The 13,928-nt window shown below is 38.3% G+C and overlaps 1 protein-coding gene across 1 annotated transcript in view; it reads right to left on the minus strand.

Moving 5' to 3' along the window:
• Positions 1 to 311: 311 nt before the first annotated feature.
• Positions 312 to 13,928, minus strand: part of Slco1c1 (solute carrier organic anion transporter family member 1C1) — a 45,722-nt gene continuing 32,105 nt past the window's right edge. Inside the window, exons 11-15 of the mRNA XM_021165382.3 lie at positions 10,892 to 11,057; positions 6,955 to 7,139; positions 5,595 to 5,659; positions 2,396 to 2,513; positions 312 to 686 (exon numbers count right to left, since the gene is read on the minus strand). Of these exons, the coding sequence (XP_021021041.1) occupies positions 464 to 686; positions 2,396 to 2,513; positions 5,595 to 5,659; positions 6,955 to 7,139; positions 10,892 to 11,057 (757 nt within the window). The 3' untranslated portion in view covers positions 312 to 463. The remainder of the gene's footprint in view (positions 687 to 2,395; positions 2,514 to 5,594; positions 5,660 to 6,954; positions 7,140 to 10,891; positions 11,058 to 13,928) is intronic.

The raw sequence follows: 13,928 nt of genomic DNA on the forward strand, positions 1-13,928 counted from the left end.
TATATGTAAACTAATGAACAGAAATTGTCTCTGAAGACAACCCTGTCATGGATGTTTTTTCTGTATCAGTTACAGAATTCCAAGGAGGAGCTAAATCTGAGGATCTCCTTAGGAAATACTCCAAGTAGATTCTGGTCAAGTGATGCAATGTACAGATGACATGTCATAATCAAACAAAATAGACAGCCATCCCCAGGAACACATAAAACCTATCGATGGAGACAATATAGCATGAAGCAGAAATAAGAAAATAATTAAAAGGGATGTACAAGTTTAAAAGTTTTAAAATAAATTTAATTACATCTTTAGAGGTTTGTCATGTTATGCTTAGAGTCAAAAACAAAGCAGGCATACCTTTGGAAGCAGAAAGGAATTACACATTGAAGCCCTTTTGATTATGCTTTTATTCATGTACATGTATTGGATAAAATGACCCCATATTTGTTTGTTTCCATAATTTTTTTTAAAGTCGTGTCTCCTTGCCTGGCCAATACTTGGGCTGCAATCCACGATCCCTTGTAGCGCATGTCTCCTTTTTGATGCTTGAAGACATCCCTATTTTTTCTCTTGTGGTTATTAAGCTGCTGTGTTTTGACACATATTTTTTCTTTAAGACAAAAAGTACAGCCATGCTTAGGAAGACAGACACTGTGCCCAGGAGCGTGGTTAATCCCAGGTATATGTGTCTAAAAGAGGAGAGAATCTCTGTTATAATTATTGCAGCCACTCAACTTGAAAACAAAACAAAACAAAACAAAACATGAAGGTTCTTACAGTGTGAGGTTGATTGCTGAGAGACACAGACTTAATGGGCTGGTGGCTATGAATGCTGGTGACCTCCTGCCAGCAGCTAGCTAGTATGTGGCAACTTCTTAGTTGTATTGTCATTCCTACTTACTGCAAATGATATAATAGTTCCCACTTCCTCTTTAAAGATTCCCTGAACTTGGATAGCCATCTTCCTGCTTGCTGGGGCAGTCCTATTTAGCCTAGTGCTGTCCCAAGTAATAATTTTAAAAGAGCCTCTTTCACTTTCAAAAGTGTCAAGGTTTGACTAAGCCATGTGGTGACCCTGTCTCAAATATTTCTTCAATACACTCCAAGGAAAAGCTGTGGTAAGCAATTCAAAGAAGGGGTCAGGGTTCTTAGTGGGGCAGAAAGGCCTGATAAAGAACTCAGTGTTCAGCTTCCTCTCTTCTGTACAGTCTCTGCATCACACAACGTCCACACTACAGTGAACACTTAGCCTTCCCAAATGAGAGCCTAAACCAAATGTCACTCCCAGAACTGGCCCTGGCCTTGGACCAAACATCCTTCACACATAATATCAAAGCCTATTAAATCTATCTTATTTGAGATGGTCTGCCTAATTCACATGCAACAGGCTCAAGACTCTCGGATTTTTTTTTCCCCTGAAACAAAGTATTCAGCGTATAAGTCTTTGAATAAAAGAAGTCCTGCTTTTAAGCCACTGGAGTATGGCTTTAAGCAGTGGGGAGATAAAGGTTTGATGAACGGAACTGAATGATACCGTAGTGAGAAAACCGTGCTCTCCACCTCAGACACGCTCACCCACACAGAGAAAGCTTTTTACTTTTGTGCATTTCAAGTACTGGGGTAATTGAACATCAGCTTGGCAATAAGAGCCGGATGGATTGAGAGCCAAATCCAGATCTTGCCCAGGGGATTAGCGCTGACGTCAATGGTACAGTTTGGCTCAGTTAATTAAAAAAGAATAGAATTAAACCCAGAATGTGACCTAAATTTAAATGCATCTGAGTTTCAGGAAATATTTTGCCATTTGTGTGCACACATTTTCAAACCTGTATTCTAGGATTTTTAAAAATCATTTATTATATATATGCTCGTGTGTGTGTGTGTGTGTGTGTGTGTGTGTGTGTGTGTGTGTGTGTGATGAGCCAGGGTTGCTCACTCTGCAGCCTCAGTTTAGCCTAGAATATATTATATAGCCAAGGCTGACTTCAAATAAGCATTAGCTATCCTCTTTTAGTCCCCTGAATTCTGGGATTACAGGTGTGAGCCATTTTCCCTGCTCATTTTCATAATTAAAAAAAAATGATTACTTGGGGCAGGGAGAAATTCAAAGTATAATGATACATATGTGTGAAAGTGTCATAATAAAATACATTCGTGAAATGCATTGCTTTGTGTGCTAACTTTAAAAAGTAAGAATGAAATAAAATAATGATGAATTCAAAACGAAATTTAATGTTAACACTTGGCAATACTTTTTCATGTAAAATAGAATCGTTCACAGTTTTTAGTTGATTTACCTCATAAACATGGAAACTACATAGGGAATTCTAAGTTTCAGGATGTGGCAGAAAATGAGCTGTCGGAGCACAGAGCTACGGGAGTGTGCTTGACACGGTACCTGAAAGCGTGGGAGTCATATAGTCTGCATGAGCCTCTGCTTCCACATTTCTTAAATCCCCACTTGAGGCAGGAAGTGTCAATCAAAACACCAAAGTACACAGGGGCTGGGATTCCTGCTGTAAGAAACATAAATGATCGCTTCTAAGTTTTTGGCCATGCGAAGTGACCCGAACCACTTACCGTGAGCTCCGTCATCACTGTTTAGCTAATGAAAACCCATAACTCTTCACGGAGACCTCTTTCTATGGCTCAGGGTTTGGTCACAAGCTCAGGACCCATGCCGTAACTGTCAGTAGTTTAGGTCTAGATGCGTGTCTCCTGGAAATTTACACTCAGTGTGAAACACAACTTCTCCCTCACCAAGTGGCCAAGGCAAGGAGCCTGGATGCCACCTCTGAGCCCTTCTCATTTTAAAACCCAAACCACAAAATCTCTTCCTTGGGTATATTGGGTATATATCCTCCTCTCTCTGCTTCTGCTCTGATGTAAATCTTTTTTTTTTGTTTTGTTTTGTTTTTTTTTTTTTTTTTTTTTTTTTTTTTTTTTTTTTTTTTTCGAGACAGGGTTTCTCTGTATAGCCCTGGCTGTCCTGGAACTCACTTTGTAGACCAGGCTGGCCTCGAACTCAGAAATCCACCTGCCTCTGCCTCCCAAGTGCTGGGATTAAAGGCGTGCGCCACCACGCCCGGCCCCTCTGATGTAAATCTTAAGGAGGGTGTGTATACAGCTCACTGGTAGAGAATTTGTCTAGCATACATCTAAGCCCAGGGTTTAATTCCCAGACACCCCACCCTAATAAAAGCAATAGCCAAGGGTTCTTTTTTTGCCAATTCCCTTAACTCTCTACTCTATTTACTATGCAAATAACCATACAGATAATTGCTCAAGGTATTTGTTCCAAGACCAAATATGACATGCCTGGCCTCATCTGAAGTCATATTAATTGTCTTATATCTCAGATACCAGCTTCCCTGAACTTTTTTCAGTGATTAACATGCTCCACCCTCTTGCCGAATGCCCCAAGTAGCTTTCTTTATCTGAAGCTGATTTCATTTTCTTGCCTCCTCCTTTTGAATGTGCACATACCCTTTGCATCTCAGTTGAAATGGTTCCCTTCAGAAAGAGCCATTCCAATGACCTAAACTGCATTCATTCTGCTCAGCAGCCCACAACTTTCCTCCCTTCCACAAACCCTTAGTGCCCTTTGAACAGCCTGTTTGATTGTGTGTTCTCAGAAAACCAAGCTATGCAACCACAGGATAGGCACAGGACGGTTGTCTGTCTAACTCATTATACTTCGAAATAACTGATCTTTCTTAGGGACAGAAGATAAATGCTCATCATCAAGTTTCAACAAAAGTATTCTGGAAGGATTAAAATGTGTTCACAACTTCACTTCTATTTTGTACGTTGCAAATAGATGGTATTAAAATCTGGTTTGCACAGGGTTGTTTGTTTGTTTGTTTGTTTTGGTGTTTGTTTGTTTTCCTTTGAGTAGCCAAAATTTTTGCAGCTAATAAAGGTGAGTTTGTTTTGGTTCACAGTTCAGGGTATTTGAATCAGCCATGGTGGGGAAAGTGTGTCTATGCAGTAGGTGCATGTTTGGTAAATAGATAAAAGCAGAAAGCAGAGAAAACTCGGGCTACAAGTTGCCAAGTTATAGACTTCAACTCCTCCACTGCTGCCCAATTAGAGATCTCCTCCTGCTAGGCCCCACCTTCTAAAGGTTCCCCAATTTTCTATATGTGACACCATCTTGGGATCTGACAAAGAGATAAAACCTATAGAGCACACTTCATATTTAAACCACAAAACCAGAGCATATAGTAAGAAAATAATTTATTCTTCCTAAAGCCATCCTAATGTGTATATGATGCCATCAAGACAAACAGTCCTTTGGTAACAAGTAAAAATTATTTTTTAAAATATTGCTTGCTTAAAATTCCACTGAACTTTTGGCCTGAGTATGGTGGTACATACCTTTAATCCCAGCACTTGGGAAACAAAGGCAGGCAGATTTTGTGAATTCAAGGCCAGCATGACCTACAGAGTGATTCCAGTACAGCTAAGGCTACACAGGGAAAAATTGTTTCAAGGAAGAAAATCCACTGTTTTATAAATAGTCAGTATATAACTGATTTAATAAAGAATCATTTACAGTCATTTCAGCTTCAGGTAAAACATATACCAGAAATGGAACAATGACTTCACATCATCTCACGGGTCACTTATTAGTGAGAAATGACCTTTATTGTGGAGATGGCTAGGACCCTCGATTTTACCAAGGGACCATTGTCCAGGGATCGTCTACACTAACGTCAGATCTGCCTGACAGAATAGGTAAACTGACACCGTACACTTGTACAGTTTATTAGCTGCTTATCATCAAAAACAATCAGGTAAATGAAAAAGAAGGACCATTCATAAGATGATCACACTTGCCTAACTAGAATAGGGAAGGATTGTTAAATGCTGGAAAGGGTAGCTGTTAAATACAAGGGCCTATTTCCTTCAAGAATAGAAAAATGACTGATGTCTTTTTACCAGGAAGGTTTACGTGAATGAGGTCTAACCAACTGGTGATCTTTTTGCTAATCTATGGAACCAGTCTTCTTAAATAACCTCCAGAATCCTGAGCATCGTTTGGGCCCTTGTCTCTTGGTCTCTCATGGGACAAAACCATTCCTTACGATAGAGGCATGCTCCATCAATAGAATACCCTTATGCATATAGAATAGCCTTATGTGCATAAAATATCCTGATGCTTATTACAAGTCCTTCCTCCTCAGGTCCTTACTTGAGTACTGTTTATCAGTCAAGAGAACACATTCTTACTGTAAAGGCCACACATGCTTTGTTACTTTGCCAGGGAGTCTCCAATTAGCTATTGCTGCAGCTTTGTTGTGATAATTGTCACGTGGAGACTTTCCCCCCCCCCCAAGTGTTACTGTACTTAAGTGTGTAAGAAACATAAACTGCAAGGTCAGACTCCAGAAGTTTCTCACCCTGTACCTGCTACAGTGGAGCTGACCATAGTTTCATTTTTCACCTTATGTGGATCGTTCCCTACAAGCTGTGATGCTTGCAGGGCCCCTGATGATAAACCAAAATAAATACACACACACACACACACACACACACACACACACACAGTGTTGAAAGAAAGAAGAGAAAAGTGTTCTTCTGATTATACTTACCAAGAACTCTTACTGCTAAGGTGTAGATACCCAGAGCAAAAGATTTAAGTTGTGGTTGAATGCACCTAAAATTTAAAAAACCACTATTTTAAAAATGTAGCCTGAGAGATTTCTCAACGGTTAAATCAGCTGCCATACAAGTATAAAGAGTATAGATGATAGATAGATGATAGATAGATAGATAGATAGATAGATAGATAGATAGATAGATAGATGATAGATAGATAGATAGATAGATAGATAGATAGATAGATAGATAGATAGATAGATAAAAGGCTTGGAAACCTGGCTGTATGTAATTCCAGCCTCAGAAAGTGGAGACAGGCAGTCATTAGACGAAGATGGCACTAAGACTAACCTTGTTGATAAGTTCTAACTGGGAGATACTGCCTCAGTGAATGAGGTAGAGGGACCCTGGACAAGCATCTGAGGAAATAATCATCATCAATCTAGGGCCTCATATGTGTATACTACATAGATGTTCACTATACACATGTACTCATATAATACACACACACACACTTTTCATAGAACCTTTATCTGGTCACAATGTTTATCTTACCATTTATTCTTTAAGATTTATATTTTTATTTAAAGAAGTGAGGCAAAGTTTAGCATTCTCTTATTTTTAAACATGTATGATTTAAAGCAGGAATCAGTGCTTAATTCATATTTTAATTATTCTTAAAAACTTATACACCAATTAAAATATGCAAAAGAATGCATATTAAATATTCTAATATGTAAGGTTGTTTTAAGTCATTTATGTAATACTTCTAGATCAGAATCCTCAGTTGATTTAAAAATATCACAGCAAATTCTAGTCTTAGCAGGAATATGCAGAAAACAATAGCCTATAGATCAAAATGATCAATTCAAAACACTGTGTTATTAAGCATACCTTTAAGGTATCTCACAAATGTTTATTGCATACATTTGATGGAAGCATACGTAATTTAATGTACATTTTATCTATGTTAGTTAAAACTGTCACCAACATCAGAAGACAGGACATGATGTTTACTGAAAAACTTCAATGATATATGTTGTAACCTTGATCTAGATCAAACTCTACTCAGCTCTATTTTTATAGAGAAATGTAAAATGGTGTCATACGACAATAGAACCAGGGGCTGGGTCAATTATTTAAAAAAGCTATCAAGAACCATGGCTCCACAAAGAAGATAGATAGATAGATAGATAGATAGATAGATAGATAGATAGATAGATATCATATATATGATGTGTATTCGTATATATATATATGTATATATATATATACATATATATATATATATATATATATATATATATATATATATTAGATAGTGAAGTTGAAGTGAGGAGACCTGGCACTCACCTCAAGAGTAATATATATCCAGGTATGCCACCTAGAGATAATGTATATGATGTGATGACTGAAATCACGAGGAAATATAGAAACATTTGGGAACATCCATTATCTTTCTGACACCTGCCCATCATGCCTGACCAGTTTCCTGACTTGGGGGCTGCAAATCCCACACAAGTGCAGTTAGAAAATATCTGTAACACAGTAGAGAAAAGTCCAATTATTGAGGTATATTTAATTAAAGTAAAGCAGAAGTTACATAATTTATTTTAAAATACTTTTAGTACATTTTTTGCTGCATTGAAATATATTTAAGATAGAGTATTTCATTGTTCAAATAGTGACTAATCCTACAGAAGATTTCTCAGTAAATTCTAAGATATTCACATAAATCTTGTTTCCTTCATTCTCACTTTCATTCTTTCTTTTCTTTCTTTGGTAAAACACACTTAGGTTATATGTAGAGCTGGGTTCCTTGGTTACAATTTCCTTTGTGTACTTTGGCCTCTCCCACCTCCCACTCCTCACCCTCTGCCCACCCCTTCCCTTCCACTATTGTATGCTTTGATTGTACAATGGTCATTTTGTGCTCAGACTACTTCTTCTGTTACCAACCAATCTGCTTTCTACATAGGATGCAAGTGCGTGTTCAAAACTGATGGTCAAATTCTCTCACTGTTCTCAACTTTTCCATTAGTATTCACTGCATATTTATAAGGAGCCCAAATTACTGTTGTGAATCATCCATTCTCTATTCCATTCATTCTCTATCTGTAGCTCCCAGATCCCACTCCAATCTCATTAGTCAACAATTTTTCCTCTTGCTCTGCTTTGACAAAAATGGCTCCCACAATGGCAATTTTGCAGGTCTGTTTTGTGCTAAAAACACATCACTGAACACAGCAAGTTCACCCATATCTCATGGTCTTGCTGCTCCCCACCCAGGAAGGTTTCTTCTTGCCTGGTTGGCTTTTCCCTGTCTACTCTGAGACTTCATTGGAGAAAACATGCATGAATTCCCCTTGTAAACCACATTCATACCTCTGTCCTTTCATCCTAACGCTGCTCCTGCTGCTGAGCATAAGGCTATTTATCTTTAAGATTCATCCTTCTACTAGAATATAACCTCTATGAAAATAGGATCACCCCACCTTGTCACTAGTATGCATCCGGAGCATAAAATTGACTTTATTTTCATTATTTAAGTGTGTGTGTGTGTGTGTGTGTGCGCGCGCGCGCGTGCGTGCGCGTGTACGCGTGCGCATGTGTATGTGTGTTATGTCAGGAGCCAACAAACAAATAACTAGCAGGTGATCTTCCTGAGATGAGTCTGTTTTGGATTGATAAATAATCCAAGACAGATTCGCTTCCATAGGCAAGTCCCAGGATAAAAATCATTTTAGGAAAGATCCCTGCTGTTAACATGCTTTCCCTGTTATTATTGAACATATATAATATTCATTATGTATTAGCACACTCTTTTGAGCAGATCTCTGCAGAACTACAAAGATATACTCTCTTCTAGTGATGTATACAAACAAACTGATGACTTCTTAATCCTTAATGACAATCCTATAAGAATTTCTAAAATTATGTCAGTATTTACTAAGCTCTTTTATAGTGGGTCTCCTATTAGGTCCTTTCTGAAAGTCAAAACTGCAATGCGAACCCTGTCAGTCTCCAAGTGTCACCAGTTAATTGCTTCTACTACTCAGAGCAGATTCCAAAAAATTTAAAAACCATTAACTAATGGTCATATAAAGAAAACTACAATTTATTATAGGTGCTGGGACAGAAGATAAAATATTGACTGTGTTTATCTATACACAACTTCACTAATAACTTAGTTATGTTTTTTAACTCTCCATGACCCTGTAGAGCTGTGACAGACGATGAATGTTTAGCCAGATAATTACTCCTAACGGATATGCAGGTAAACATACTTTGTTGTAAAGTTCTTATTCAATTTATGCTTTGAATTTATGTGTAAACTTGCAATGAACTTTTTACCATGTGATCATGTATTCTGAAAGTTGTTTTAAGTGCTGGAGGTGAAGAGGCTCTCAAACTTCCCTTGTCCTGCTTAGGATCATCATGATCATTCCACTTTCCCCCTTTTTCTTAGAGAGCTTTCATAGGAAACTTTTTACAACATAGAAATAAATGCTAAATTCACTTTTCAAAGTGTCCCCTTTTTATCCTGACACTTCAACTAGCAGGATGAAAGTTAGAGCCTAGCAATTCCGGTGGAGATAGAACAAAGGCTACATTACTTAAGCTCCTGCTGTTAGGCTACAGGTGTTAATCACCTAAGCCAGGAGGCTTTTAACCCTCAGAATTAACAAGACAGTTGTTAGGACCTTTTAGAAGTTTTCATCAGCATTCAGTATAGTTAGAGAGCTAGAATGTCTAGAGACCATCAGTCTTTAAAGCCACACCAGAGTCCTACTCTATCATTTCAACACACTCCAGACCAGGAGGCTCCTGGCAATTCTGGTAAAAATATTTTCAGTCATAATCCATCTTCTTTTATTGTTGTTATCTGTTCCTGCATCTCACTGTCATCTGGGATGTTCTCATTATGTTTGCGCAAGCATTCATAACTAGCCAACAGAGTATTTAAATATATATGTTCTGTTCAATTTTTACAGACTATTTGACCCTGAAGTGCAAAGGTGTGACTAGAAGGCAAGTTGGTTATTGTCAAGTCCTTCAAAGATGGCTTCTGTTGTGTACTGAATGTCCATTCTTGGTTCCCTCATTGAAGTAGCAAGCTTCTGTACAATATTTGGAAGTAAGACCCTTAGGAGGTCACGAAGATATAGTCCTCAGGAATTAGTATCCAACAAGAAGAAACCACTTTAAGGTTTTTGAAGTGGAAACCTAAGGGCTCTTTGAAAAGTATTGGATGTTGTTTTGCTGGGGCAAAACCAAGAAGGAGTATTTTCCTGAAGCAGGCGCAAGTGAAAGGATGTTCTGCTAAAGCAAGCATGTGAAAGGACACGTGATAAAGGATTCCTCTCCACTAATGACATGCATGTATTGGTCCACCTTACATTGTGTAGTTGAGCTTCATGTGTTAGGATTCCATAAAGAGAAACACACAAAAGACCTTCTGGTGGTGTGCCGTGGTTTCTTCCTGCTTCCCCTGACTCAGGCTGATTGGCAGAGTGATGTCAGGTGAGACAGATCGTGTGCTGAGGAAAGTGGTGAGGAAAGACCCATGGAGGGCACGTGATGTTTGGAGGGACTATCAATAGGACTGAATGGACAGTGACAGAGGTTGGATAAACACAGATACTGGGCAATAAACTGAACATTTCTGTATCTGTGATGAGTAAATGCTTACAGTTTAAGCCACTCATCTTAAGTACACGTGTGATTCCACCTGAATAGACTGAGCAAACTTCCTATATAGAGTCCTGCCTCCTCTGCCCTATAGAAGCCCTGCAGCCCAGACCATCTACTTATCATTATCAAGCAGAGCTGCCTTAGAATCATCAACTTCCCTGGGATCAGTTGCTGGAATTCTGAATCCCTATCTCTAGATACAGGACTCTTAACCTCCTAGATGTGTGCTGTGCCTGAAACCTTCTAGGTCTGCTGGCCTTGAGCTTCCGCTCAGGGGACACCAACTCTAAAACCGACTTTTAAAATGATCTGAAATGATCTGTCCTGGTGTTTGGAACTTTCGTATTCTGGGCTAATACTTTTTACCGTAAAATGGGAGTGGTAGACTAAACAGTTATGAAAGTTGTTGTACCTGTTTCATGACTAATTCTTTCAACTTCAGATCCACAAGAGTGATTTAAATTCTTTACATTTGTATATGAGTAGGGTCAGAACCAGAGCTTCCACCTGGGTGGCCTCCTGAGCCCCAAATGGAGGTACATGGGACTACTTAGTAGCCATTTAACAAACAGACGTGTTAGGAGATATTTCTTACAATGTTCTTTCCACTCCGGCTGGAGGATTGACAGCCAGCAAGACAAGCCGACACATAGGTAATCCCGTTGTCCCCACACATGGGCTCCCATTTTGAGTCTGAACATTTACATCTTGAGTTGCAATCTGAAAAGAGAGCTCGTTCATGATAAGAGACAGGTTTGGTTCTGAAAAGAAATGTAACAGTATAAAATATTACCTCTTAGTAAGCCAGACCTTAGTTTTAAAATTATCAATGTTCTCGAGTCATATAAATGCTATGATATTGGCAATCGTGTTTGTTTTTTTTTTTTGAAAATACAATTATTGTGTTAAAGACCTCAGCATCTAAGTGTTAAAAATGAGCCCACTGTTAAATGTCTTTCCCTCAAACGGTACCTTGATATTATAATGGGCTTACCCAATATAACTAAGTCCATGGTTTAGTGTAAAGGTCATATTAAAGTCTCCTGCTTCTAAGTTTCTTTAATGAAATTTTGGACAGAGGTGAGTTTGTCCATGGTTACAAGACAGAAAAGTATAATTCTAGGGCAATTTATGACATTGCGCCTGCTGTCTTTGGTAATTGTATGGACATCCAGTATGATGAGTGTTGCCTTTAGTAATAAATGAAAGCAGCTGAAAATAAACACTTTTCTTACATCCATTGTGACTGCATGCTACTTGCATATGTCTTTCCAAACAATGCATCATACATCTTTTGTCTCCATATTCTCCCTATATTCTGCATCCTACATCATCGTTGTGCATAGAGTTTCACATCATTCGGTGAGTTACCAACTCATTTAGCCACAGGTACTTACTGGGACTCTCTGAAGTACTAACTTTGTGAGGATGGAAAATGTTTATAAATCTTAATAAACAATATTTACCCTCCAAGTGTTGGCTCTCTTTAATTTTTTTTCTTTTTCTCTGGTCTCTCCATGGTGTACTCACCCATGGGAATGTTATTTTGGCTTCATGTTAAGTGTTATGCCCATAGAGTTTTCATAATCCTGTTTCCTCCCTCATTTTACTTTTTTTCTGTTAATCTCTCAGTTTGCTGAATTTTGTTTTATGTGGATATTTTGGAGACTGAAATTAACAAACAACATACTGAAATGTGCACTTAGTGGAAGCCGGATCAATCTGTACATTTACTCCTACGATGCCAGTGTCAAATACAACTCTTAGCACATAGTAGAGTAAGAAAGATAGTCTATAGGAACTGAGTCATGATCTTGCTATGTAGCCTGAGTGAGACTTGAACTCTCCGACCACCTGCTTCAGCCTCCCTAGTCCTAGTGTTGAAATCATCCAAAGGTGGTATTGAGGGAAAGAAGCAGTGCTGTGTGCCCTTGCTTCTAGTGAATATTTCCTATATTATTGTAAGGGTAATTTCTTAATTTAGGTAATAGTCCATTTAATTGGGCTGCTGTGGATTAGACCATCTCAAAAATCACCCCAAACAGAACAAAAGGGCATTTGACTAGGTCTCAGGAATGTCCACTGGGAGCATTTAATCTCCTCTTCCATGAAATGTTGACTGCTGGCTGAGATGATCAGTTTCATCTGTAATAACTAATGTTTTTGAAAGCCCAGCATCAGGCCCCTAGAGGTCCTATGAGGCCAAGGTCCCAGATGATCAGACATCCAATGAAATGTGGTATAATCGAGGCCACCCACTCCCTTGCATGTCAGGAAAGCCAGGTTAGGGATGGAATTTGCTAGAACACACACCATTTGTCAGTGACAAACTTAGGAGTGAACCCCTCCCAGGCCTCTTGCATCCAAATTCTTGTTCTCATAACAGCATTTTGCTCCTAACTGTAGAAGAAACATTCCCCCAATTGTCGTATCTCAAGCTTATCAATAGAGAACTTTTCTAGTGTCTAGAATCAAAATAACCTTTACAAACAAAGCAATTCCTGGGGAGAATTTTGCATAAAATTAGTTTACATTACTGAGGATGTATTTAATTTACAATCTAGGGCAGACTTTAATTGTAGACACATCTTATGGAATATTTTTTGGACAGTATGGTGGTGGCTTAAAATTTTAATTGTAAAGGGTTTCAGAAAACACAGCAGAGAGTTTATCCTTCAACAGGACTTGTCTTTTAGAGAGCTGAGTTGAGAGGACAGAGTCTCCCTAGTGGTGTTGCCTGTCTTTGGCTGCTTTCAATGGCAAAGCTATTCTCAAAGGTTAAATCTCTGCCATTGTGAGGGAGGTTGTAAAAGTGTGGCAAACAGTTTTGAAAGAGGAGTTCAGAATGCACCAAATAATAATAGTATGATTGTAGTTCAGCTTCAGTCTCTCAAGGTGACTGACTACTGAAGAGGCTGGTGCTCAATGGCTTCATTATCTTTTATTTCCCTAAAATACTTCATCTTTTATCATGGAAGTGCTCATAAATTGAACCTCAAATATTCACAGCTGTTGTCTATGTATTTCCTTTTGCCTTAGAAATAGCATGATGTAGAAAGATGTAAACTCTGAGCCCTGCCTGTGCTCAAGGTCAAGACTGCCTTTGATAGACATCAAGTTTGGGAAGCAAATAGACTTTTAAAATCTCCCTTCTCTTCAAAGAAGGTTAGGAAAAAGTAATTTGTATAGGAGTATAAAGAACACACCTAGAAAATGAAAATTATTATGTTTTATAAATTGAAAAATACAAATGATTCCCAAATGCTGGTCTATATAATGAATATGAAAGTTACAGTCAAAAATGACACAGGACTTTTACCCTCTGCAGAATCTTCTAGCAATTTATAGTTACCATTGACATTTATCATATTCATTGCTGACCACAGCAGACTCTTCAGCCTCACAACCCTGGTAGTCATAGTTTGTTTTTTTTTTTTTAATTAAGAGTGTATTCACTAATTCTTCATTTTAGATGAAAGAAGTTATAGTATGTGCATAGTTAAAAGTAGAAGAAACAATGTTAGTGAAAAAATGGAGGCTAGAATGTACAGGCAGGCAGAGGAACAGGAAATGGGGAGCTGTAGAGATAGAGGCAGGTGAGGAACTACAGAATAAAAGATAGATACAGAAAA

Source organism: Mus caroli, unplaced genomic scaffold, assembly GCF_978045245.1.
Source record: "Mus caroli unplaced genomic scaffold, Mus_caroli_1 scaffold_7, whole genome shotgun sequence".
In the NCBI taxonomy this organism is placed as follows: domain Eukaryota; kingdom Metazoa; phylum Chordata; class Mammalia; order Rodentia; family Muridae; genus Mus; species Mus caroli.